Source organism: Trachemys scripta, chromosome 3, assembly GCF_013100865.1.
Source record: "Trachemys scripta elegans isolate TJP31775 chromosome 3, CAS_Tse_1.0, whole genome shotgun sequence".
NCBI lineage: Eukaryota > Metazoa > Chordata > Testudines > Emydidae > Trachemys > Trachemys scripta.
In genome coordinates, this window is record NC_048300.1 from 24390241 (window position 1) to 24414054 (window position 23814).

Here is a 23814-nt window from a genome sequence, read left to right on the forward strand (position 1 = left end):
TGATAGCTTGTTAAATTGCCAGTTTCATAAAGATATGTGCCAAATGCCCTTAAAAACTTGTGTTGAACATACATTTCTTGTACCACGCTTTGTTGCCATTGCTATGCTGTAATTATCAATGAACTGTATGAACTTCAAATCCTGAATTTTTAGAGGGAGCCTCACTCACCTGTAACCATAGAAACTGCAGTGGAGAAAGAAACAAGACAATATACTGTGCTCTAAAGCTGTTTTGGAAGATGCTAACATGCCTCTTCTAAAGCAAGTGAGAAGAGACATAAATTTGGTTCACTGAATAAGAATGAGTGCATTATATGGAGGTCAAACAAAGAGTTAATGTTTCGAATAAGGCAAGGCATGTTTTAAAACTGGGGATTTAGTAGATTATGTAAATAATCATGCTCTTGACCAGCTGCAGCAGAGTATTTGTTGCCTACCAGGCCGAGCAAATTTCTGAAGGCCTCTACAAGCTCACCTGGAAAGATCAGCCTGCCACGGAAGGTCAAAAAATCTCACCCTTCTCTGATCTGTGTTAGTGATTCATAAGCTGCTGCAGAGGAGATGAAAACTCTTGTTAATGAAGTGCCTGCCTCCACAACTCCCTATGGACTCAGCTGTGGCTAGGGAGCCATGCAGAGCTGCACTACCTCAGCAGGAGGCTCAGGTGGCTTTATGCCACAGGCAGGCACAACCCCTGCAGGAGCACATCTGTTGAGCTATCCATTGGCCCTTATTATCCATATGTAGAGGGGCATCCTTTTGCATGCGTATCTCCTCCTCCTACATCAACAGGATACTCAACCACTTCCTCCACATTCCCCTACCCTCCAAGCTTCACAGAGGAATCTCACTGGCTTCAGGAGTGGAGGAAGTGGAAAGCAGGAAGGATGGGAGAAGAAGTGTCTGAGACAGGGATGATGCCCATTGTTCCCACTTCTGTACTGTGGGGATTCCCCATAAATAATAATACAGCCCAGGATAGTATTATCTTTTCCATATATCTAGCCCCTAGCACAGGTGCTGGAATTAGGGGTGCTGGGGGCTAGATATATATACATCACCCCTGACTTGAAGTAGTTTCCATCATATACAGGGTTTACACTTTGGTTCAATGGCTCTCAGCACTCGCACTATACAAATTGTTCCAGCACCCCTTCCTCTAAGGGCAGCCTGGAGGATCCCAGGGAGCAGAGCACCATTAGATTTGAGTGGCCCTTGAGTTCAGAGAAGCAGTTGGATTATCAGTGTGCCAGCCCCTGCACAGGGATACAGAGGAGGAGGAGAGAGAGAGCGAGAGAGAGCAGATAGAGTGCACAGAATCCTGTGTATTGAACCTATTCCTCTCTCCTCTCATGGGACCCACACAGCCTATGAGAGTTTCTATATCTCTTTGGAAACCCCTAAGAGACTGCTTACTGTCTAAAGGCAAAGCAGCAAGGCATTCATATGTACAGGTGACCCAGGCTTGAAGGCCTGTCACCTCACACACCAGATATCATAAAGTAATGATTCCTGAGCTTACCTGGGCATTGAAGGAGTCTTTTGAGCCTCTCCGTTAATAGTCTTCTGTTGATACCAAAGAGAGAAAGGGCCTCCCTGTCTTAACTACTGTAACATCTTCCTCTCTGGCCTTGACCACTGCAACCTTGCTCCTCTCAAATCTGTTCAAAGTGCTGCTGCTAAAATCATTTTCCTGGCTCCTCACTTGGATTATACCGTTCCCCTATTTGAGTCCTCCCACTGTCTCTCCCTTCAGCTCTGCATCAACCACAAGTTTCCTGGATAGGATTTTCAAAAGCACCTCAGTGACTTAGGAGCACAAGTCCCATTGACTTTCAGTGGGACTTGTGCTCCTAAATCCTTAGGGCCCTTTTGAAAATCCCTTTACTTTACCTTTAAGGCCCTTTACAACTTAGCTCTGCTTTACTCATTTGATCTAGTAATGCACTGCAACATCAACCCCTGCCTTCACTCCAGTGTTCCCAGCCTTTATTACCCACCAGTCAGCTTCGTCCATAAACACCTCTGCTTTTTCCCATCTGCCTCTTATGAATGATAAAATCCATATAAACTTCTCCCTTATCCTCCTTCAAATCAGCCTGTAAGACTCACCTCTGTCATGATGCCTGCTGATCATGGCTGGCAGGTGCTGAGCTATGAGCATGCTTCTTCACTTTCCTTCCCTTTCTTATGCCCTAACTCTTACTGACTTCTCCATTTCTAACCCTACCAGTTCCCCAATTAAACATATTAAAAAACAAAACAAAACCACCAACAAAATGTCACTAGTAAAGCTCTGCCAGTTCTTCACCATATACATTGACTTTGTAACATTATATCCCCAAACCCTTGCTCTTCTGTTCTAGATAGGTTCTTTATACTGAGCTCATCACCACATTCTCTGAGCACCTTCCGGTTGTGCATTAAGCAATGTGACTGCATATCTGTCCCATGTGTGCAGTGGAATGTTTTGTTTGGGAATTTTTATATTGATATATATGTAAGCAGAGTCAGGATGAGCTCTACCCTGACATCTCGTGGTGAACTGTGGCGAGTTGTGGAAAAAAACTTCAGGGGCTGATCTTGTTTGCATAGGCACACCCACCTGCCTAGCATAAGCCCACAGCAGCCTAAATGATCACTTTGACTGCTGTGGGATCCCCAGTTTTTCTGTTATTGGGGCAGGAAGAAGAAAGTGTTGTTATTATGTGAATCAAGGACAATGAAACTGTTTTATGACAGAGGGACTCGCCATCAACTAAGTAGCACTTGCTAGAAAAGGGACATGGGTTCCAAAACCCAGTGAATTGAGAGAGGCTGGGGACAGGGCCTAAAATACCAGTCATCTCTCTTCCTCTCTTTACTGTGGAATATCAGAGCTAATTTTAATTCTATTAGGAGTCTAGTTACAGGCTACTGAGCTGAATTCACTTTGGGCTGATGGTGCACCAGCACTGAAGCTCCTATACTACAAGCTGAAATCACTAAAGAGCTAAAATTACTAAGAGCTGAAATCACTGAGTGCTGTGTGGGGCCCTGAAGATACGTTGCTGAGTGGCTGGTGGAGCAAAGCAGTTTGCGGGACGACTGGAGCGGCTCACGGGACGGCTGGTGCAGTGGACCGGCTGGTGGAGTGGCTCTCGGTGAAGGCTGCAGCAGAACCCCATGGAGAGGCAGGACAGTTGGCCTCGGACCAAATAAGGGTCCCCTTAACACCACTGCACCCCTCCTCCCCTCCCCCCAGACTGGGAGGTAAAACTCTGCAGATAAACTTTTGAACTCGGGGGCTGCACTTATTAGGGACAGAGACTTTTGGGTTGTTGGACTTTTGGGTGATTTTTGGGTTGCTGGACTCAAGAGACTTTTGGGGTGTTGGACTTTTGCAACTTTGGGTGATTTTTGGGGGGTTTCTGGACTTAAGACCCTGAGGGGAAAAGGATACTGCCAAACTTACTTGGGGGTAGGTCTTTTGCTCATGGTTGGTGTTCTGAATCCTGTTTGTGGTGTTTCCCCAACATAATGCCACATTGTTTCCCTCCTTTATTAAAAGGATTTTGCTACACTCGGACTCCGTGCTTGCGAGAGGGGAAGTATTGCCTCTTAGAGGCACCCGGGGGTGGTATGTAATTGTCCCAGGTCACTGGGTGGGGGCTCGAGCCGGTTTTGCATTGTGTTATTGAAACGGAACCCCTAGATACTGAACCCGGCCCTTGTTGCTGCCAACTCAGATGGGCAGAAGGGTTACATATAAAAATACATCTACACACCTTCCTATGGGTTTATGTTAGAGAAGGCAAGGTCAAAGAAAGGCACCTTGCATTTAAAGCTGAGAATGGTGAGGTGTGTGATGAACCTTAGTTCCTGTGGGAGTACATTCCAAAGTCTCGGACTGGCCTCCAAGAAAGCCCCCTATCCTCCATCTCTTTTATCTTTGCAAAAGCCCTCACTGCACTTATATCTTTGTACAGCACTCTTCACAACTGGACTCCAGTCACAATTAGGTCCTTTGAGTCTTTATCATAATGCAAACATTTATAACTACTACTAATAATAATCGTGCTCTTCTGGTAGGCTCTCCAGCTGGAGGTCTGATATGTTGCTTCACTTTCTTCTTGTTTACTGATTTATGATTGTTTTTTACCCAATTCACCCATGCTTTTTCAAATTCAAAATGGATTGGCTGTAAGGAAAACTACTCAATACTTGAAGAGTCTTAGGCTGGATTAAGTTTTCAAAAGTGAACTAATTTATTTTGTTTAAATATACTTTTGCTTGTTTCACCCAAATCATTTTCCAAAAAGAATTGCACAATGCCCCATGAAAACAAGGGATGGATATAGTAATAATTCTTAAACACATTTTACATTACAAAAAGGCTTATGAAAAGATTTGAATACATCTGTCTTTTTAGGATTTTTGTTTTTTTTTAACATTCTAAAAACTCGGCCCCAATCCTGCAAATACTTAAACTTGTGCTTAGCTCTATACATGAGTAGTCCCAATGGAACAACTCAGATGCATAAAATTAATCATATGTATAAGCACTTATCTACAAACAGAAGTTGTACCATTTTAACTACCCCAGTATATTGAAAGCAGTACAACCCCCTAGAGTTGACAAAATATAGTGAAGGTTGCAAGGCATCTCATTCTAATCCTATCTTCATTCACAGCTATCCAAAAAATCTCCTTTCTATGTTTGGCCTCAACCCAATGGTGTATTTTAAAAAACAAGGGTAAGGAAAATCTCTTCATCTCTTTTTTCTTATTTATTCAGAAAGGCAAATATATTTTTTCCATTAATTTGGACCCCAATGTCGCAGTGGGGTCAGCATGGATGGATCCTGATGGCTGGGCAGTTCCCTATTGAAGTCAGTTACAAAGATCCACCCATGCTGAACTCATTGCAGGATCAGGTCCAAGCCCACAAAACTGCACATAGTAGTTCCATTGGCCTCAGTGCATGATTAAGGTATTCACACAGGAAACAAAAATTGCCAGTATCCTGTCTCTGACAGTGGTCAACATCAGATGCTTCAAAGAAGAGTGCAAGCAATTTTAGACAGATGTAGTTTAATCTGCCCCCACATTATGTCTCATGCTAATCCCTAATAATTAGACTTTACCTTAAACCCTGAATTATAAGGTTTACCACATCTTCCAAAATGCACATTAGCATTCACTATAACAATGTTGGTTGTTACTGTTAGCCATATCAATATCCAATCTGATGTTAAATCTTGCCGAGTTTTTGGCCTCCACAACATCCTGTGGCAATGAGTTCCACAGTTCAATTATACATTGTGTGAAAAAAAGTATTTTGATTGGTTTTGAATTTGCCACCTTTCAGTTCATTAAATACCCTCTTGTTCTTGTGTTCTGAGACAGAGAGAATGGCAACTCCTGATCCACCTTCTCTAGACCATTCATCATGTTATATACTTTTATCATGTCCTCTCTGATTCATCTCCTTTCTAAAGTAATTAACCTTAATCTTTTCGGCCTTCATATGAGTTTTCCCAAGCCCTTCATCATTCTCATCACCCTTTTCTTCATTCGCTCTAATTCTGCATTTTTTTCAGTTAGCTAGGGTAACCGGTACTGCACACAATATTTCAGGTGAGGCTGCACCATTTATTTATATAATGGCATTATAATGTTTTCCATATTAATCTCCATCCTAGTGCACTCTGTGTTCTTTTGACCACAGCAGCTAATGCAGATGTGCCTGACTTCCAATGGCAAACTCTCTGGGGGAGGGACCTGCCTTTTATAGCCCCCAACTCCCACAAGCACTTACATTTGAGAGGAACTTTACACACAGTGGTCTGACTCCTGAAGACACTCCGGCACATGCTCAACTTGAACAGCACGAGCAGTCCCACTGCAACCAAATTGGCCCACTAAATGCTGAAGTCTGCCGGATCGGGTTCTTCCCATTTTGTCTGGAAGGGGACAGATCGCCCCCCTGAGCTACCGAAATAACGACGCGTTCACATTATTCTCGCTTAGCCTCGGAACAGCCTCCTGCAGACTGGTGCAAGGGGCGGAGGGGCAGCAGCTGGGGTTTCTTAACAAAAGTGACACGCTCCCCTGTGGGTGGTACCGCTGGGCGTGGGGAGATCGCTCCCTATCCCCCTGTCTGTCTCTCCTCCCCCCGCAGCGTGCGCCCTAGCCGAAGGGGTTAATGCACTGAGCACGGGGCCGGGAGGGGGCGTTCAATAGACACCACGGGAGCGGGCCCTTGTCACTGAAGACAGGCCGGCGGGGGGAGCAGGCGCGCCAGGCAGCCTTGCGAGCGCTACCCCGGCGGCGTGCGCAGAGGACGGGCTTCGGAGCCGAGCGCGGGGCCAACCTGCTGCGGAAACTCGCTCTCCTCCCCGGCGGCGCTTGCCAGGCTAGCCGCGCTCCTACGTGCCCTCAGAGGAGCCCTGCTCGGCGCTCAGGTAAGACGCCCCTGAGCAGCCCGCTCGGGAGACGAGGAGTTGGGGGCGCACTGCGCACGACTCGCCAGGGGCTGGTGGGGTGAGTGCGGGCGTGGGGCACAGTCCTGCGAGAGCTGCTGGTGAATTGCTCTGTGGGCACCAGAGGCCAAGCAGACCGAGAATGGGGATGGGATCACCGGGCTCAGGGCAGAACACGACTCCCGCGGGTTCGGGGCGCTGGCTTCCCCCGTTTCCTCTCTTCAGTGCGCAGGGGATGGGGGACTGCTTCAGTCTACTGCTTTGCTTGGAATCTGTCCGCAGTTGGCAACGTTAATCAGGGCATGGGAGGAAGGTTGAGCAGAGAACTTTTCTGAGTTAATTGAAATAGGAAGTAACCCGAACTGAAGTTGACTAGATGGGTTTATTTTTAAAAACCTTCTGAGAATGGAATACATTGGAACTTCCCACGCTTAGTTTATAAATTGGTTCTGCCAGGGACTTGGAGAAAAGTTGAATCCTGCCAGATTTTGGCCCCAGGCACATCATGACACAACAGTGTCACCAACTCTGGATCCGGCACCTGGATGCTGCCGGATCTCCCATTTTCTGACCCAAATCTAAACACCCAGAGAACATGTTTAGCTGCTCCTAGCAACCTTAAAAACCCTGACCCTGATGCACTCCAGTGCAGCAGCACCACAAAAAGCATTTTTTTGTGGCCACAGTATGTTGGTAAACATAAATGAATTCATTGAAATGAAGGGTCAAATACAGTTGGGTGGTAATAGTGTGATTGGGAAGTTCATGGCCAAAACTCAGCCAGATTGCACTATAATACATAGGGTTCCAGATGATTGTGGTGAATTAAGAGAAACTGCATACATTTAGATGGGAAACTGGGGAGTAGACAGCCAGCATTTAGCCAGATCCAGCAGAGTACATATGCCAAATTAGAGTTGTTGGTAGCTTCCTTGTACCTGGGTGAGTGGAGGTCCAGATTGTTTTGGTGGAATAATGGAAGATGGTACAGTTTCTGGGTTTGTGGAAAAATTGGGCAAGACCCAGCAGCATCTAGATTTCAGATTTTTGTGGGACTGTTGCATTAGGTTACATCAGGATCTGGATTTTTAAATTGCAGTCGGAGCAGCTAAACCTGTTATCTGTTTAGAACATGTCGTTTGGGGGACTAGGGCCAAAAATTGTCAGGATGCAGGTGCTAAATCTATCATTTTGCAGTGCTGTTTCATCAGGGTCTGGGATTTTTTGGTGCCGTAGATAGGGCTAGACTTAGTCTCTATTTTGATAGTACAGTATGGGGGTTGTTTAAAAAAACTGGCAGGATCCAGGTAAATCCCATTTTTACCTTTTTTCCCCTGGTTCTTTTACCTGTTAGATCTCTCATACACACATTTCTGGTGGGACATGAAGTCATTTGAAAATTACTTTTAAAACCAAATCAGATAATTGTGAGGATGTTGTAAATATGTATGGTACTTGGGTTATGTTGTTTTAGAGAACAGACACTTGAGTGTGATGCAGTGTTAATTGTTATATTATTTTAATGTCTGTTACTTCAGCTGGGGAAAAATAAAACAGACTAAGACATTGCTAAATCTCAGCCACTTCCTCATAATCTAACAAGGGCTCCATCTTGCTCTCCTTATTCTTCAGTGGAAGTCTTACCCTAATAAGGAATGTGGGATATGCCCCCAATAGCTGGTTATTCTTAGCTTTTTAACAGTAAAAGGTGCTAAAAATTGTTTTGTTTTATTTCTTTCTTTCAAGATTCATGATGTTGACAGTTATGTTCTTAGCTGCTTTCACTCTTACTACAGTAAATTCACAGGAAACTGAAGAAACTATAACATACACGGTAAGGTTTAATAGACTTTGAGGGATTCTTAGCAGGGATTCTTTTCTAAATAACCCTTGACAGAGAAACCATAGTTCCTTTCCAATATAGAGTGTTCAGTTCAAAGTTCTTAGACTAAGGTGCTTTTACAGTGAAACCAAGTTTCAGACTTTGAACTTGTTGGTGATACCTTCTGTTTTGAAAGGTTTATTTAGGTACTGAATTATATGAATTGAACAAAATTATAAGATGAGGCTTTTTCCCTACCTTTGAGAAAGATTTGAACCCTCTGGAAGTATTTTTGTTTTATGGATGCTCAAAATAGGCTGGAAATCATAAATGTACAAAGTAAATGTCATCCATAACAGAAAAGGGTATGACATATTGTTATCTGCAATTCTAAGTTCTGTGAAATAAGACGCCCAAGCATCTTCAAAATTACAGAAATACTGTATATGACTTATTTAAAACAAACATATTACATTAATTACAAATATATGAAACATCATATATGTCGGCTATTAGTCAAAATGTTTTGCTCCATTTTTGCTAGGAGATTTCAAGGTGTTTTAACAAAATATAAGTACTGTGTAATGGTAGTCTTAAAATGTAATGCTGTATGTAAATTATGAAATTTTCTAGCTGGTATATTGTCAGTGTCAAGAATAGTTTGGAACAATTATTTGAGTGGCTATGACCAGCTGCTAATAAAATATTGGAAATATGTTCTACTCACACCCTAAAATTGAAGTGATAAGAATAGAGGGGCAGGGCTGTCTCCTTTATATGTTACTTTTTCATCTATGTTTGCTCATCTACTTTTGTAATGAATATCACTGGCAAAGTAATGTTTACATTGGCTTGGATCATGAAAAAAAACACATTTTCATATTTGACCCCTATTACAAACAGGGGCCCTGATCCTGAAACTTGTTTCATGTAGGTGGACTGCTGTTCCTGCACAGAGCCCCACTGAAATCAGTGGGATTCCACACAAGCAGAGAAGTTTTTCCTTGTGTAACAAATTGTAGGATTGTGGCCAAAGGGCCTGAGATCATGCAATTGTTGCTCACATAAGTAGTCTCACTGAAGTCAGGGGACTGCTCACTTCAGTAAGTGCTGCAGAATCAGTCTATATGTTATAATTACTTATGTTACAGCAAAAAAACAATTTATAAAATGTTTAAAAGTGAGATTATGCCTAGTACCCAGGCTCATTTCCATTTTTTATTGTGTATTCCCTAAAAAAAAAAATCTAGCATTCTTCCAGTAAGCTTGCCTAGTTTCATTAGACCATACATTTTTCAAAAGCCTCTAAGTGATGTAGGCTGCCAAGTCCCATTTTCCAAAGTGGCTTTAGCACTTAGAAGCCCAAATCTTATAGAATGTCAGTGGGACTTAGGCTTTAAGTGCCTAACTCACTTTTAAAAATGGGATTTAGTTGCTTTTGAAAATTGTACTATATGCATTTAGGGCCAAATCTTGGTTCCACCGAAGTCAGTGACAAAATTCCCATTGACTTTGATGGGAGCAGATTTGGCTCATTAGTATTAAGTATACATTACTTCTGTTGTGCATCAGCAGGAATTGGGTGATTCAGTACATACATGAATTTGCTTGTTTTCCTTTGGGCTTGGGTTTTCATAGCTACAGTAACTTTTGTGGTGTCAACTCAGCATGTAGTCATTCCTTTAGAGAGCTAGAATTATAATACAATTAGCTGTCCTCTTACCCCCTCCTAACACTAGAGGCTTTTCCCTCCAGCTCACTGCTACATTTGGCAGATCACTGATGTCACCTGTGAATAAACAAAATGTTGTTGTTTCTACTGCTGATTCAAACTCTATTAGTAACAAGTTTCTCAAAACAACTTCAGCATAATACATTGAGCAATATTGATATCAACACTCTGGGTCAAATTTATCCCTGATGTAGCTCCGCTAAAGCCAAGGAGATACAGCAAGAATTAATTTGGCTCACTGTGACTAGCTGATTTATTGAGTCAACTCCTTTTCTGCAACACTATGAGAAATAATATATCAAGCAGGACAGAAACACGTACTACATCTTAGTTTATCTGTTGATGTTTTACATCTGTATCCTTGTGCACTTCAATAGCACTACAGTGCTCAGTCAGTTTCCACTAATTGTCATTTGAGATGATAATTAAGCCTCTCAAAAATTAGATCTTGTGTTCTAGAAAATGAATACTTTGGGGCAGAGGGCAGATGCCCTTCTAAAAAGTCCTGGACCTTATCCCTCAAACTCTTTCTCACATTTGTAGTCCATACTGATGTGAATAGATACATGGACTGCATGTTTTTTCTCATTTGAATCCTGCAAAGTTTTACTCACATGAGTAGGCCCAGTGTTGCAACTTACAATTTTATCATGAGTCTCACAATACTTGCTGTTTTTCCTAAAGCCCAAGCTCCTGGAGTTATATGATTATGTAAGAATCTCAACTTTCTTCTTTAAAAAAAGAAAGTAAGTCTCTAGCCCTCCTGGCTGCAGAAAAAAGCTTAAGAGTGTGAACCTTAATGGCTCAAAATCAAGAAGGGAAATAAAAAAGAGCCCACAATTTATTATTTTTTAAAATCTCATGATTTGGGGCATGACTCATTCTTTTTAAGATGGCAATACTATAGTTACATTGACATCAACAGGACTACTCCTGTGGGTAAGGCTTGGCAGGATCAAGGTCTTGAACTGGAGTGTCATCTACACTTTTATAAATCAAATAACTTAGGATCTGGTCCTGCGAGATCTTGAGAGCCTTCTGCAACAATTGACTTACCTGGGAACAGAGGAAGCTCATGTCACCTTAAAAGATCAGGCCCTATTGACAAATTTAGAATAGACATTAGGCCAACATTTAGGAAAGGATTATCCATTTCCTGTTATAAACTACTGCTTACTACTGAAGTGGGCATTCACCCATGAAAGCTTATGCTCCAATACTTCTGTTAGTCTTAAAGGTATCACAGAACCCGCTGTTGCTTAGTTTTGTTACACAGCAGTATTGCACTGAGATCTATTTCCCTGATATTATCAAAAATATATAACCAGCCTGGTTATTGTTTGTTCAGAACACAATTTTCTGTAGCAATAGCAAGTGCATGAAGTATTTAAAATATTAATTCATCGGTCATTTTTCTGAATCTCTTTTCTATACAGCAATGTACAGATGGCTATGAATGGGATCCTGTCAGGCAGCGGTGCAAAGGTATAGTAAATCTTTATAAATGAAAGAATTCTTATCTTCTACATCCCCTGTTTTGACATTTTGGACAATACAAGTGTGCTTGCATGCCTTGTTACATTACTTATGTTAATGTCTGTCAATGTCCCATTTTAAAACTTTACTTGTGTTGTTGCTAACCACAGACATTGATGAATGTGAAATTGTCCCAGATGCATGCAAAGGTGGGATGAAATGTGTTAACCACTATGGAGGATACCTCTGTCTACCTAGAACAGCTCAAATTATTGTAAATAATGGGCGAGAAGACACAGCTGCTGAATCCACTGGTGGACGAAACAATGTCATTCGACGGACCCCTGCTGATCCTCATCGACCACCTCCAAATCCAACTCACCAAATACAGTGTGCAACTGGGTATGAGCAAAGCGAGCAAAATGTGTGCCAAGGTAAGCAACTGCCTTCTGTTAACCTTTACATTCATGCTCAAAGTGAATGATAGAAAATCATATGTACATACAACGACAGCAGTGGAGTTTTGTACTTGCCAGCAATTGCATTGCTACATCCTAGTATAGTACACATATATTTCCTCAGGATGTTCTTTAAAATTTGTCATTTATATATTTGTGATTTTCTGCATCTTTACCAGCACTGGTCCTGCTCCTGCTCCCACTGATGTGAATGAGTAGAATCAGTCCTACTATTTATACATCTTCATTTAAAATGTAGATAAGCAAATTCAGTTGTATTAAGCATCTTGGATTACATTAAATGTGTCTTAGATACACTGCATTGAAGAAAGTAGGGAAAATAGTACCTGAGAAAGCAAGGGGTAGTCTTCCAGTTTCAGAGATTTCCTTAAACTATATATTTTCTCTAATTAAAATCTGAATGCATGAAAGATTAGTTGCACTATGAACTTTACCTTAGACTCAAACTATAATGTAGAATGTTTCATATATTTAGATCACATTTGCATACAGTCTCTATCTGAAAGACTAGGAACCAAACATCTGAACAACTTGTGCTCTTCCGATTTTAAAAGAGTAGATCGGCTGAGAGCCTGCCAGATTACTTCCAATATGAAGGTTAGCTAGCCTGTGAAACTATGGCAATGAACAACATCCATATGAGTGTACATACACCATGCACAGTTCCACAATTCTCAGAGTATTAGCAATGCTAATGTTAATTCAAGAGTCAGACTTGCAACACTATTCTAAACTGAGATGGTTTCTCATTTGTTATTTGTTTAAATAGTTAACTTGAACATTTGTTACTTTTAGGAAGTATACATTTATGAAAGAAAAGATGTTGGGCTAAATTCTGCCCTGGATTCATAAGCATTGTTTTCAAGCAAGTCAATAGGAAACTTGTGGAGAACTCATAGTGCCCACTGAAACTTGGCCTGTTCATTTTTTCCATCCTCTGGCTTCAAAAATCAATGTAATCATATAAAATAGTAGTAAAGTGGCTATAATCAGGGCACGTTGTGTTACACAGCTGTAGTTCCTTTCTTCTTAGTATTCATTTATACAGTACCAACACCATTTACTTACTAATAAGTAGAAGCATAGTTATTATAATAGAAACTGTTTTTAGTTACTACCATAAATCAAAATTTCAACAATGATGCTTCGTCTGTCTGACCAGTGTATTTTATATCTTTAATTTCAGAATTATGGTACATGGAACTGAACTTAATGTGACATTTGTTAACATTCATTTTGTTGAATTTCAATGTTATTTCAATTTAATGGATTATTTAATATATAATATATATTATAGTGTTCATAAGTAACTCTAAAATGTTTTAAATAGAAGTGTGTTTCCTGCTACATACTTTTTTGGTTTACAATTACTTAAGGTGCCAGTGTGGAAGTGCTTAATTTTATGTAGTATTAATGCCTTTACTGTGTTCTGAGTATTTTGAATTTTCATATGAATTTATAAAATTCATGGTATAATGAAGTATTAATTTCGTAGTGTTGAACAAAACATTCTAATTTCTTATACCAGCATTTTTTGAGAGGAAGGGTACTTGTGGTATTAATATTTTTGTCTCTTCTTTGGCTTCCAGAAAGCTTTCCAATGAAAGATAAAATCAGTTTTGTAAAGGCTTTGTTAACTATAACAATAATTAACTAACTGTGGCTAAAATCTTAACTTTGGCTAATCATGTTGGAGAAGCAAAATGTATGAACTAGTGGCCCCACAGAGGATTTACTTTATTGTTGTTAAAAGTTCTTATTGCATATGATAATTGCAGGAAGTACCCAGGGAATCTGACTTCCATATATACAGGGCTTGTCTACATGGCATGGAAAAGTGCCCTACAAGGCAGGACATTAACGTGAATGCAGTACCTTTTAGAGCACACCAGCAGGGTCTATATGGGGAAGTTAAAGAACAACCCATTAGAGCTTTCTACAGAAAGGACCCTTGTAGTGTACTTTGCCACACTGTGTAGATGAGCCCACAGTCACATTTAAGGATGTTTTATTGTTTAATTAATAAAAAAAATAGTCCAACTCCTTCTAATTGTTTGCAGATGTATGACATTTTCCTTCCAGTCCAGCAACACTAAATAATATTTTACAACCAATGTGAAAGTTTGGGGACCTCTGTTTAAAACAATAGTATGCTCTGAGGAGCTATATTACTGACATCATGTTGGAGTAAGAAGGGCCTTCTGTTTTAATACAAATGTCCACTCCCTTTTTAAACATTGCGTAGCTATGGTACGATAATCCAAATACATTCACTTTGGTCTATAAATTTGGAATAAATTAGTATCTAAAAATTAATCATATTTGCATTCAGTTTACTTCAATTTTCAACCAATCTTAGTCAACATTCAATCTAGGACTTTACCTAGAGAAGTTGAATTAGTGCTAATTAATGTCACAATCCCTGGACCAATTTGTTTGTTTTTTTCCACACAGAGATTAGTTTACATTATGTACATTAATTACACATTATCGTCTTGAGTCAGCAAAACACTTAAGCAGTTGCTTAGCTTTGGCTTCAATGGATCTTAAGCATGTGTTTACTGAATTAGGGCCTATGTTAAGATACCTTTGTGATGCTTTGGTGTTCAAGCCAGACCAGTACGAGGTTGTGTCACTGCCTACCTTGCAACTCAGGGTGCCTTAAATGCTGTGCTACTGTGGCTTACAACCCTAACACCAACAACCAGCATATAAACATGCAGGTCACACCCTGGCTTCCACCGCCCAGTTACTCTTTGCAGGTTGACCCCAACATCCACCTAGTCCCAAATTTCCCCAAACCGTCTGCCCTGTAGTGTCCAGCCCTCTTGCTGAACACTTACAAACATTATTATGTTCGCTGCTTCTTTAAAGAGACAGTGCCAAGCAGCTTATTACCTTAACTGGAGTTAACAAACACTCTATTTGAATCAAAGTATTGGATTGCTTTCTAGTAAAAGTAAAACTAGTTTATTAAACAAAAAGTCATTGGTTTAAGTGATACCAAGTATAAGGAATAAAGATAGAAAGGGTTACAAGCAAATAAAAATAAAAATATGCTTCTAAATCTCTAAAACCTAATTTAACAAAGTAGAGTCTCTTTTTTCAAAGTGTTTCTCACCAAGTCTCTTCTCCAGCATGGCTGACCAGAATCTCTGGCCAGGACCCTTCACAGAGCTGAAAGTGGTCAGTCCCTTTGGCTTTCAGGTGAAGGGGTTCTCTCCCCATCTCTCTATAGTAGTAAATCTTCAAAATGTATTCTTCTGAAGGGTATCCCCAGATAAAGTTCCATTTCCCTCCTGGCTGTAGACACCACGTTTTCTGGTGTAGACTTTATGCTGGTTCCTCCCCTTCTGGTGCTTTTTCCAATGCAAATGATGTCTTGCTGCAACCTCCAATACAAATGAGTATCACATAGACTTTGGTCACACCTGGTTTGAGGTGTTGGTCTCTTTCCTCTGTCTGGATAAAACCAGTTTATCAACATCCCTGACTCTCCTGGTTTAAACACACACATTTTAGTCACATGTGTCCAACACCACCATAAAATTCTTTGTGGGTTTGCCGTACATACATGACACAAGAACATTAATGAACAGTGAGTTACTAATTTTCTAATGGTATATAACATGCCACTTTTAAGGTAAATATCATGACAATGGTGTGCCAGCTGGCAATGGGGTGCTCTACGGGTCATAAACTTCTTGTTCCTCTTAGCCCATCCTCTGGAGTCGGGTCATCCTGCAAGCATCTGCCATCTTTGTCTGTCCAAGGCGGCACAAAGGTCCATCCATTGCTTCCTAGGCTTTCTTCAGGGTCTCTTTCCTGCCAACATCTCCTTCCATGCTGTCTTCACCAGGCCCTCTTAATTCATCCTCAGTATGTGTCTGAACCAGCAAAGTCACACTTCCTGGATTTTGTCAGTCACATCAATGACTTCGACTTCCATCCTAATTATTTCATTTCAAAACCTGTCCCTTCGTGTAACTTGCATTGTGTGAAGATATCTTGAACACCACTTGTAGGCCATCTCTGTACCAGCCATGCTTTTACACCATGACATGGTGGGGTGCACCATTGTATTATACAGTTGGGCTTTCAGTCTCAGTGTCATACACAACACCTGAGGTGTTATTCAGCACTATTCCAGCTCTCCCCAGTCTGGACTGCGTCTCACATTCGAGCTCACCATCTTCCATAAACCTGCCACCAGGGTACTTGAATAGGTCAGTTTGGTGTAGGCATGCTCCATTAATCTCTACATCCAGTTTCCCTGTGGCACCTCTGCTGACCCACATTACCTCAGTCTTAGTCATGTTCATCCCATACCTGTTTAGCAGACCATTGGTTTAATATTTCCTATATTTAGACACCATTTATGAAATATTTTATTATTTATTAAAGGGGCACTATCAAGCACTTAAAGATTAACGTTTGACCATTGTTACATGAATAAAGCATTCATATTGACCTCTTCATTGGAAAAGTTGCCAACCTTAACTGTAATGCCGTTGTTCTACTAAGAGTTGTTACACTTTTCTGCTGACATCAGTAAAAGGCTATACTTGCTCACTTACATGGTGAAAGGGTAATAAAAATTGTTGTAATACCCTTTTATTAACATCAATGAACAGGAATAGCCTTTTCATGACAGTACTGATCTAGCATTTCTAAAGCATGTTCAAAGAATCTTTGGAGAATCCTCCTCCCTTTGCTGTGAAATTAATATACCATCATGGTATAATCTTCTACCCTCCAGCAAGGAACTACAATAACTTCTTCATAGAGCCAGAACAAATATTTTTCTTTGGTTCACTTCAAATGGTTCCCTTTTTGCCTCCATTTCTATAAAGGCTCTACACCTAGGAGCAGCACCACCCAGATCCAGAACCCATGCCCCGGGCCCCAAGCCCCCTCCTGCATTCAAACTCCCTCCCAGAGCCCATGCCCTGCACACTCTCCTGCACCCCCGCCCTGAGCCCCCTCCCGCACCCAAACTCCCTCCCTCCAATGGTAAGTATAACTCTTAGTTAACTGGAATTTTTGACTTACCGGCACCCCCCATTCCCTCAACATCCCAGATAAAGCTTTTACTGTACTAATATTGTACATCAATTGAAGGCTGTATCTAGCTTAATAGAAAACATCTTTATGGAAAGGTTGCTGCAGTCTATATTTCAGTATAAACATCCCCCAAATGGTATTCATTTGGAATTTCACTATTCACCAGTCAAAAGATTATCTTCCTTAATACGTGTTGATTTATTTAGATTTATAAGGCTCCAGGCATGTTTCTTTTAATTAAAAGTATAGGCCATATAATATATGAAGCCAAAATCAGAAACTAATGAACCAGAGAAGCCCCTCCGGCTGTCTCTTCCCCTGTGATCCTGATCCTGTTTCTGCCTTCCCCACCCTGGTTGACACTGCAAGAGAGTTCTTATAGCCCAGTTCAGGGAGAAGTAGGACCAGGATATGCTAAGAGCTGCTCCAGATGGAGAGACAGTACACTTGCATGAGTTTCTCATCTGTTGAATACCTCATTTGGAATACTTTGTGCAGCACTGGTCACCCCATCTCAAAACAGATATTGCAGAATTAGAGGCAGTTCAGAGAAGGGCAAAGAGAATGATCAAGAGCCTGGGAAAGCTCTCAGATGAAGAGAGATTGAAAAGATTGGAATTGTCTACCTCAGACAGGAGATGAATAAGAGGGACGTGTTAAAAGTATCTAAAATAATGAATACTCTAAAGAAAGTAGATCGGGGACTTCTGTTCTCCTCGTCTCATAACACAAGAACAAGGGGACAGTCAATGAAATTGAGGAGGGTGACATATTCAAAACCAATAAAAGGAAATACTTTTTGACTTAATGTGCAATTAAATGCAGAAATCACTGCCACAGGAATTCACTGAGGCCAAGAATTTAACAAGATTTTAAAAAGGATTGGATGGATTGTTCGGATGAAAAAAATAACTAGAACATTTTTTGATATAAACCTGATGACTCAGTATTTAAAGCACTGGTGGACAACCTGCAGCCTGTCAGGGTAATCTGCTGGCGGGCCGCGAGACAGTTTGTTTACATTTGCACGGCTGTCCACAGCTCCCAGTGGCTGCGGTTTGCCGTTGCTGGCCAATGGGAGCTTCAGGAAGCAGCGGCCAGCACATTCCTGCGGCCCGCGCCACTTCCCGCGCCACTTCCCGCGAACCACGGCCACTGGTAGCTGCAGGTGGCCATGCAAATGTAAACAAACTGTCACGCGGCCCACCAGCAGATTACCCTGATGGGCTGCGTGTGGCGTGCAGGATGCTCACCACTGGTTTAAAGCAATCGCTAACTGCTAGAGATCAGGATGAGACCAAATACTGGAGCGACAGAGTACCGCACAGCTGCCTTCCTACCATCAGATTCTTGCACCTTTCTCTGAAGCATCTGGTGCTGGTCATTTTTAGAGACATGGTAGTGGACTAGATAGACCTTGAGTTTGATCCAGTGTGGCAATTCCTATGTTCAATGAGTGCTGTCCATGGAGCTGACATAGATCCTCTCCACCTCTCTGTGCACTGGATCACAGATCAGTCAACCTAGTGAAGAACTGGTTTGTGTATTCACATGGGAGTCCTGTCTCCATTCTGCCACATGAACAAAGACCAGGATTAGATTTTCAGCTTCACTGTCAGCAAACCAGTTTATTTTTGTCATAAAACTAATGTGCCATGAAGAAATCAGGGAAAAGAGAGTAAAATACAGACATTTTTCTGTAACATTATTAAGCTTATGTACAAATAATCAATCATATATAAATACATTAGCTACCTAATAGAATGTAATGTGTTTCCGTATCAATAAATAGAAATCAGATAGGAAATCAGCAAAAGAGCCAAAGAGTCCTAATGGAAGGAAATATGCACAATACTGAAATATGTTAATTTAGTCATTTATATATTTAATGCCTGGAGTTCAGCTCTCAGACAAGTCTACATTGCGGGGGTTAGGTCGAATTTAGCCACGCTAGGTCAATTTAAAAATGACTGCATCCACACAACCAACCCCGTTCCATCGACCTAAAGGGCTCTTAAAATCAACTTCTGTACTCCTCCCCGATGAGGGGAGTAGCACTGAAATCGAGCTTGCTGGGTCGAATTTGGGGTAGCGCTGATGCAACTCAATGGTCTTGGCCTCCGGAAGCTATCCCACAGTGCTCCATTGTGACCACTCTGGACAACACTTTGAACTCCCATGAACTAGCCAGGCACACAGGAAAAGCCCTGGGAACTTTTGAATTTCATTTCCTGTTTGTTCAGAGTGGCGAACTCAGCAGCACTCAATAGCACAAGTGACTATGCAGTCCCCCCAGAATCGTAGAGCGTAGACTGTTTCTACGCTTCCCCTATCATCTCCATCCCTGAGGTTATCGCAGATTAGAAGGCAAAAAAAATGCACTTGCGATGACATGTTTTCCAAGTTCAGCACTGATAGGGCACAGCTTAATGCATGGAGGCATTCAGTGGCAGAGGCCAGGAAAGAATTAAGTGAGCGCGAAGAGCGGAGGCAGGACGTGATGCTGAGGCTAATGGGGGAGCAAAAGGACACGATGAAGCATCTGTTGGAGGAGCAAATGGACACAAAGCGTCTGTTGGAGCTGCAGGAAAGCCAATAAGACCACAGACCCCTGCTGCATCCACTGTATAACTGCCTACCCTCCTCCCCATGTTCCATAGCCTCCTCACCCAGATGCCCAAGAACACGGCGGGGGAGGCTCTGGGCACTCAGCCACTCCACAGCAGAAGATGGCCCAAGCAACAGAAGGCTGTCATTCAAACAATTTGATTTTTAGTGTGGCTACAATAAGCAATGTGGCCTTGTCCTTCCCTCTTCCCCCACCCACCTATGCTACCTTGTCCATTATCTCATTTTTTTAAATTAATAAAATGGTTATAGTTACTTTATTTAAAAGGGAGGAGGGTGGTTGGCTTACAGGGAATTAAAAATCAACAAAGGGGGCAGGTTTGCATCAAGGAGAAACACACACAACTGTCACACCGAAGCCTGGCCAGTCATGAAACTGGTTTTCAAAGCCTCTCTGATGTGCAGCGTGCCTTGCTGTGCTCTTCTAATTGCCTTGATGTCTGGCAGCTCAAGATCGGATGCCAGGCGATTTGCCTCAACCTCCCACCCCGCCATAAATGTCTCCCCCATATTCTCACAGATATTATGGAGCACAAAGCAAGCAGCAATAACAATGGGAATGTTGGTTGCACTGAGGTCTGACCTAGTCAGCAAACAGTGCCAGCGAGCTTTTAAACGTCCAAAGGCACTTCTATCACCATTCTGCACTTGCTCAGCCTATAGTTGAACTGCTCCTTACTACTGTCCAGGCTTCATGAGCAATGGGAGCAAGGGGTAGGCTGGGGTAGGTGCGACTGCGCGGTACTGCCAGCTGGGAGAGCAGCCTGAGGCAGAAGCCTCCAGCTCTCATGATATTCCGGGCAGGACTGAATCTCCATGAGACGAAACTTAAAGAAGAAAATGACCTGGAGTCCCTGGCTCCCATTCGATGCTCTAAGAGGAGGATGGCCATGTCTGTCGACCTCACTGAGGAGGATTCCAAGGAGTCCTCCCAAAGCAGCAGTACCATGTCTGCCAGCAGCACCCAGGAGGATCAGAACGGATCCCCGAGTCGTCGCTGGGGGAGCAGGAGAGCAGAGTTGCAGAGGAAGTAGTGGAATACCAGGATGGGAAAGATTTTGGAATTGGGGAGCTCATGTGGGGGAAGATCAAGGGCTTCTCCTGGTGGTCTGCAATCATTGTCCCCTACAGAGTCACGTCCAAATGTCAGGCAATCTCTGGAATGCACTGGGTGCAATGGTTTGGGGACGGGAAGTTCTCCAAGGTTTCAGCAGACAAGCTGGAGGGTCTGATGGCTTTTAGGCAGCATTTCAACCACGCCAGGTTTAATAAGCTGGTCTCCTATCGACGAGCCATACACCATGCCCTGGAGGTTGTTAGGATCAGGGCAGGGAAGACGTTCCCACATCCCCCGGCCAAGTGGCTAAAAACTAACTTTTGCAACAACAGCAAGGAGCGGGTGGAGGAGGACCGAGCAGAGAGCAAATGGTTTCCGAAATCACAAACAACAACAGGAGCCTTGAAGACAATTGTTTATCGTGCGGGAGAAAAAACACAGCCACATTCCACCCGCTGCTTGAGGGGGGCCTTTGCCAGACTTGCAGGGATCGATTCCTGGAGCTCTTCTACATGTACTACAAGGACGGGTATCAGTCCTACTGCACCATCTGCTGCGAAGGCAAGGAGCTGCCGCTGTGTAGCAATGCCAGCTGCTGCACGTGCTTCTGTGTCGAATGCTTGGAGGTCCTGGTAGGGCAAGGTACCTCAGCCAAGGCAAAAGAGCAAGAGCCCTGGAGCTGTTACATGTGTCAACCACAGAAGTGCTATGGGGTGTTACAGCACCGACCGGACTGGAATGTACGGCTGCAAGACTTATTCACCTTCGGCAAAGGACAGGAATATGATGCACCTAAAATCTAAAAAGGCCTGCACATTTCCCAGAGTCACTATGCTTGATAACAGAACGTCAATGATTGCATTGGCTACTTGGATCACAGCAGCCCCCACAGTAGACATGCCCACAACAGCAGCGGTGACGGTCAGCTGAGCGGGCTCCATTCTTGCCGTGGTATGGCGTCTGCACGGGTAACCCAGGAAAAAAGGCGTAAAACGATTGTCTGCCGTTGCTTTCACAGAGGGAGGTGCAACTGATGACGTACCCAAAACCACCCAAGACAATATTTTTGCCCCATCAGGCATTGGGAGCTTAACCCAGAATTCCAATGGGCAGCGGACGCTGCGGGAACTGAGGGATAGCTACCCACAGTGCACCACTCCGTAAGTCAATGCTAGCCATGGTATTGAGGATGCACTCCGCCGACTTAATGCGCTTAGTGGGGACATATGCAGTCAACTTCTATAAAATCAACCTAATTTCATAGTGTAGACATACCCTGAAACTATAATGGTTTGTTCTGCAGTAGCACCTACAGACCTTAATGAGGGTTCCATTGTTCTAGGCAATGTACACATATAGAATGAACAGATGGTCCCTGTCTTACAATCTAAGACCCTGATGCTGCAAGCACTTACACATGTGCAAATGAATAATCAAGTGCTTTGCACTTTACACATGGGGCCTAAAGTGGTTTCTTCCTCAATTGCTTTTCTTTGGATTTGATTCTTTAAAGTTTTAATGAATATCTCTTGTGTCCAGTGTAGCCAAAACATGGTCTCAGCAACTGATGGTTCGCAGAAGCTGTGTGGGCCTTTTGGGTTCCATATGCATGCCTCATCTGTGACCACATGGTGCCAGATGGGCCATTGCACATTGACCCCACCCTGAGGAAGAGGCGAACGCGTGACAGTTTTGAACTGTAGGCTAAGAGAAAAAAAAATTAAAGAGACCAAGGGGACAATCTGGGTTTTTCCCAGACCAAGTACTCCATTCTGGGGGTTCAGCCAGGTAGAAAAATATATCTTCATTGCCTGAAAATAAGAAAAAATGGCAATGGAGAAGAGGTTTTATCCATAACATTCCAAGCTGAATAGCCATGGGCACGGGATCTATCACAGGCTGACCTATTCAGAATACTGCAGAAACGTACTTAACACACACACACAAAAACCACTCTTGCTCCATGCAGAACCTCCTTTACTCTACAACTTCAGATTCAAGATGGTATTAATATCCCCAGGAGATACAAGGATGGAGAGACTGATGGCCCTTAGAATCTGAAGTGAAAATAGGCAGTTTTGCCCATGCTTCTGTCTCTGTGTTTTCAGAGCATGTTAAGAGTAAACTAGGCTTGTTAACACATTTTTAAATATTCCGCTTCCATCTGCAGTATTTCCTGCATCGGCTTTATAGTTTACATTAAAAATCATTTACCAAAGAAGTCTAAGAAAATAGTGATGCACTATTTTGATTCTAAGATATATAGATAATCTACAATTGAAAATTACTACATGCCTTTGTGTATGTGAACCTACCAGTTTTTATATTAATTTGAAAAACAAAATTTCTCTGTTCAGTTCTTGACATTAAGTATGCTTTTTGTCCCATCAACTGGGGTTTGCAGCTCTTGTTCTTCATCTCCAAGCATTCTTGGATAAGTGTGTCTTCCAAGTTGACATCACCCTTCTTCATTCCCCCCTGCAGCATCTTGAACCAGTAGGATGCTAGCTCATGTACACTTTGGCCATCATATCCCACATATTATCATCATCTCACATGACCAACCCATCTCAGTTGGAATGCCTTCAGCTTTTCTGTGATGTGGGCCACCTGCATCAAAGCTTGTATGGTTTCATTGTGCAGTTCTTTTTTGACCCAACATCCACCTGAGCATTCTCCTTTCGGCAGTGTGAAGTAGTTGCTCTTCTCTCTTCCTCATTGGCCAGCATTCCAACCCATACATCATGGCTGGTCTAATCACGATCTTATACACGCTGCTCTTTAGTTTACTTAGCATATTCTTATCATAGAGAATTCCTGTCACCTCCCTCCATTTACACCAAAGCATTTTTCATGAAGCCTATAATATCCACATGATGGCTGAACACTGAAGTATTTAGATTGTTATACAGACTTTAACTCTATACCATCTAGCTCTACTGGCTGCTTCTGGTCCCTCTTAAGATATCAGAGACCATTTTCTCGATCGCTGGTCCGCAGGGTTCTTAGGAGCTAGTAAGTTCTGAACGATCACCCAGTGATCTACTAATGGTTGCCAGAACTAAAAGCTCAACTCTGACAGAGGACTTCAA

General features: G+C 42.4%; 1 protein-coding gene and 1 long non-coding RNA gene across 2 annotated transcripts in view; one reads left to right on the plus strand and one right to left on the minus strand.

Moving 5' to 3' along the window:
- The window catches only part of LOC117874316, a 112659-nt gene extending 106602 nt beyond the window's left edge, over window positions 1-6057 (minus strand). The window contains exon 1 of the long non-coding RNA XR_004644946.1: window positions 5801-6057. This is a non-coding gene — a long non-coding RNA (uncharacterized LOC117874316). The remainder of the gene's footprint in view (window positions 1-5800) is intronic.
- Window positions 6003-23814, plus strand: part of EFEMP1 (EGF containing fibulin extracellular matrix protein 1) — an 82223-nt gene continuing 64411 nt past the window's right edge. The window contains exons 1-4 of the mRNA XM_034764296.1: window positions 6003-6446; window positions 8211-8298; window positions 11455-11503; window positions 11665-11928. Of these exons, the coding sequence (XP_034620187.1) occupies window positions 8215-8298; window positions 11455-11503; window positions 11665-11928 (397 nt within the window). The 5' untranslated portion in view covers window positions 6003-6446; window positions 8211-8214. The remainder of the gene's footprint in view (window positions 6447-8210; window positions 8299-11454; window positions 11504-11664; window positions 11929-23814) is intronic.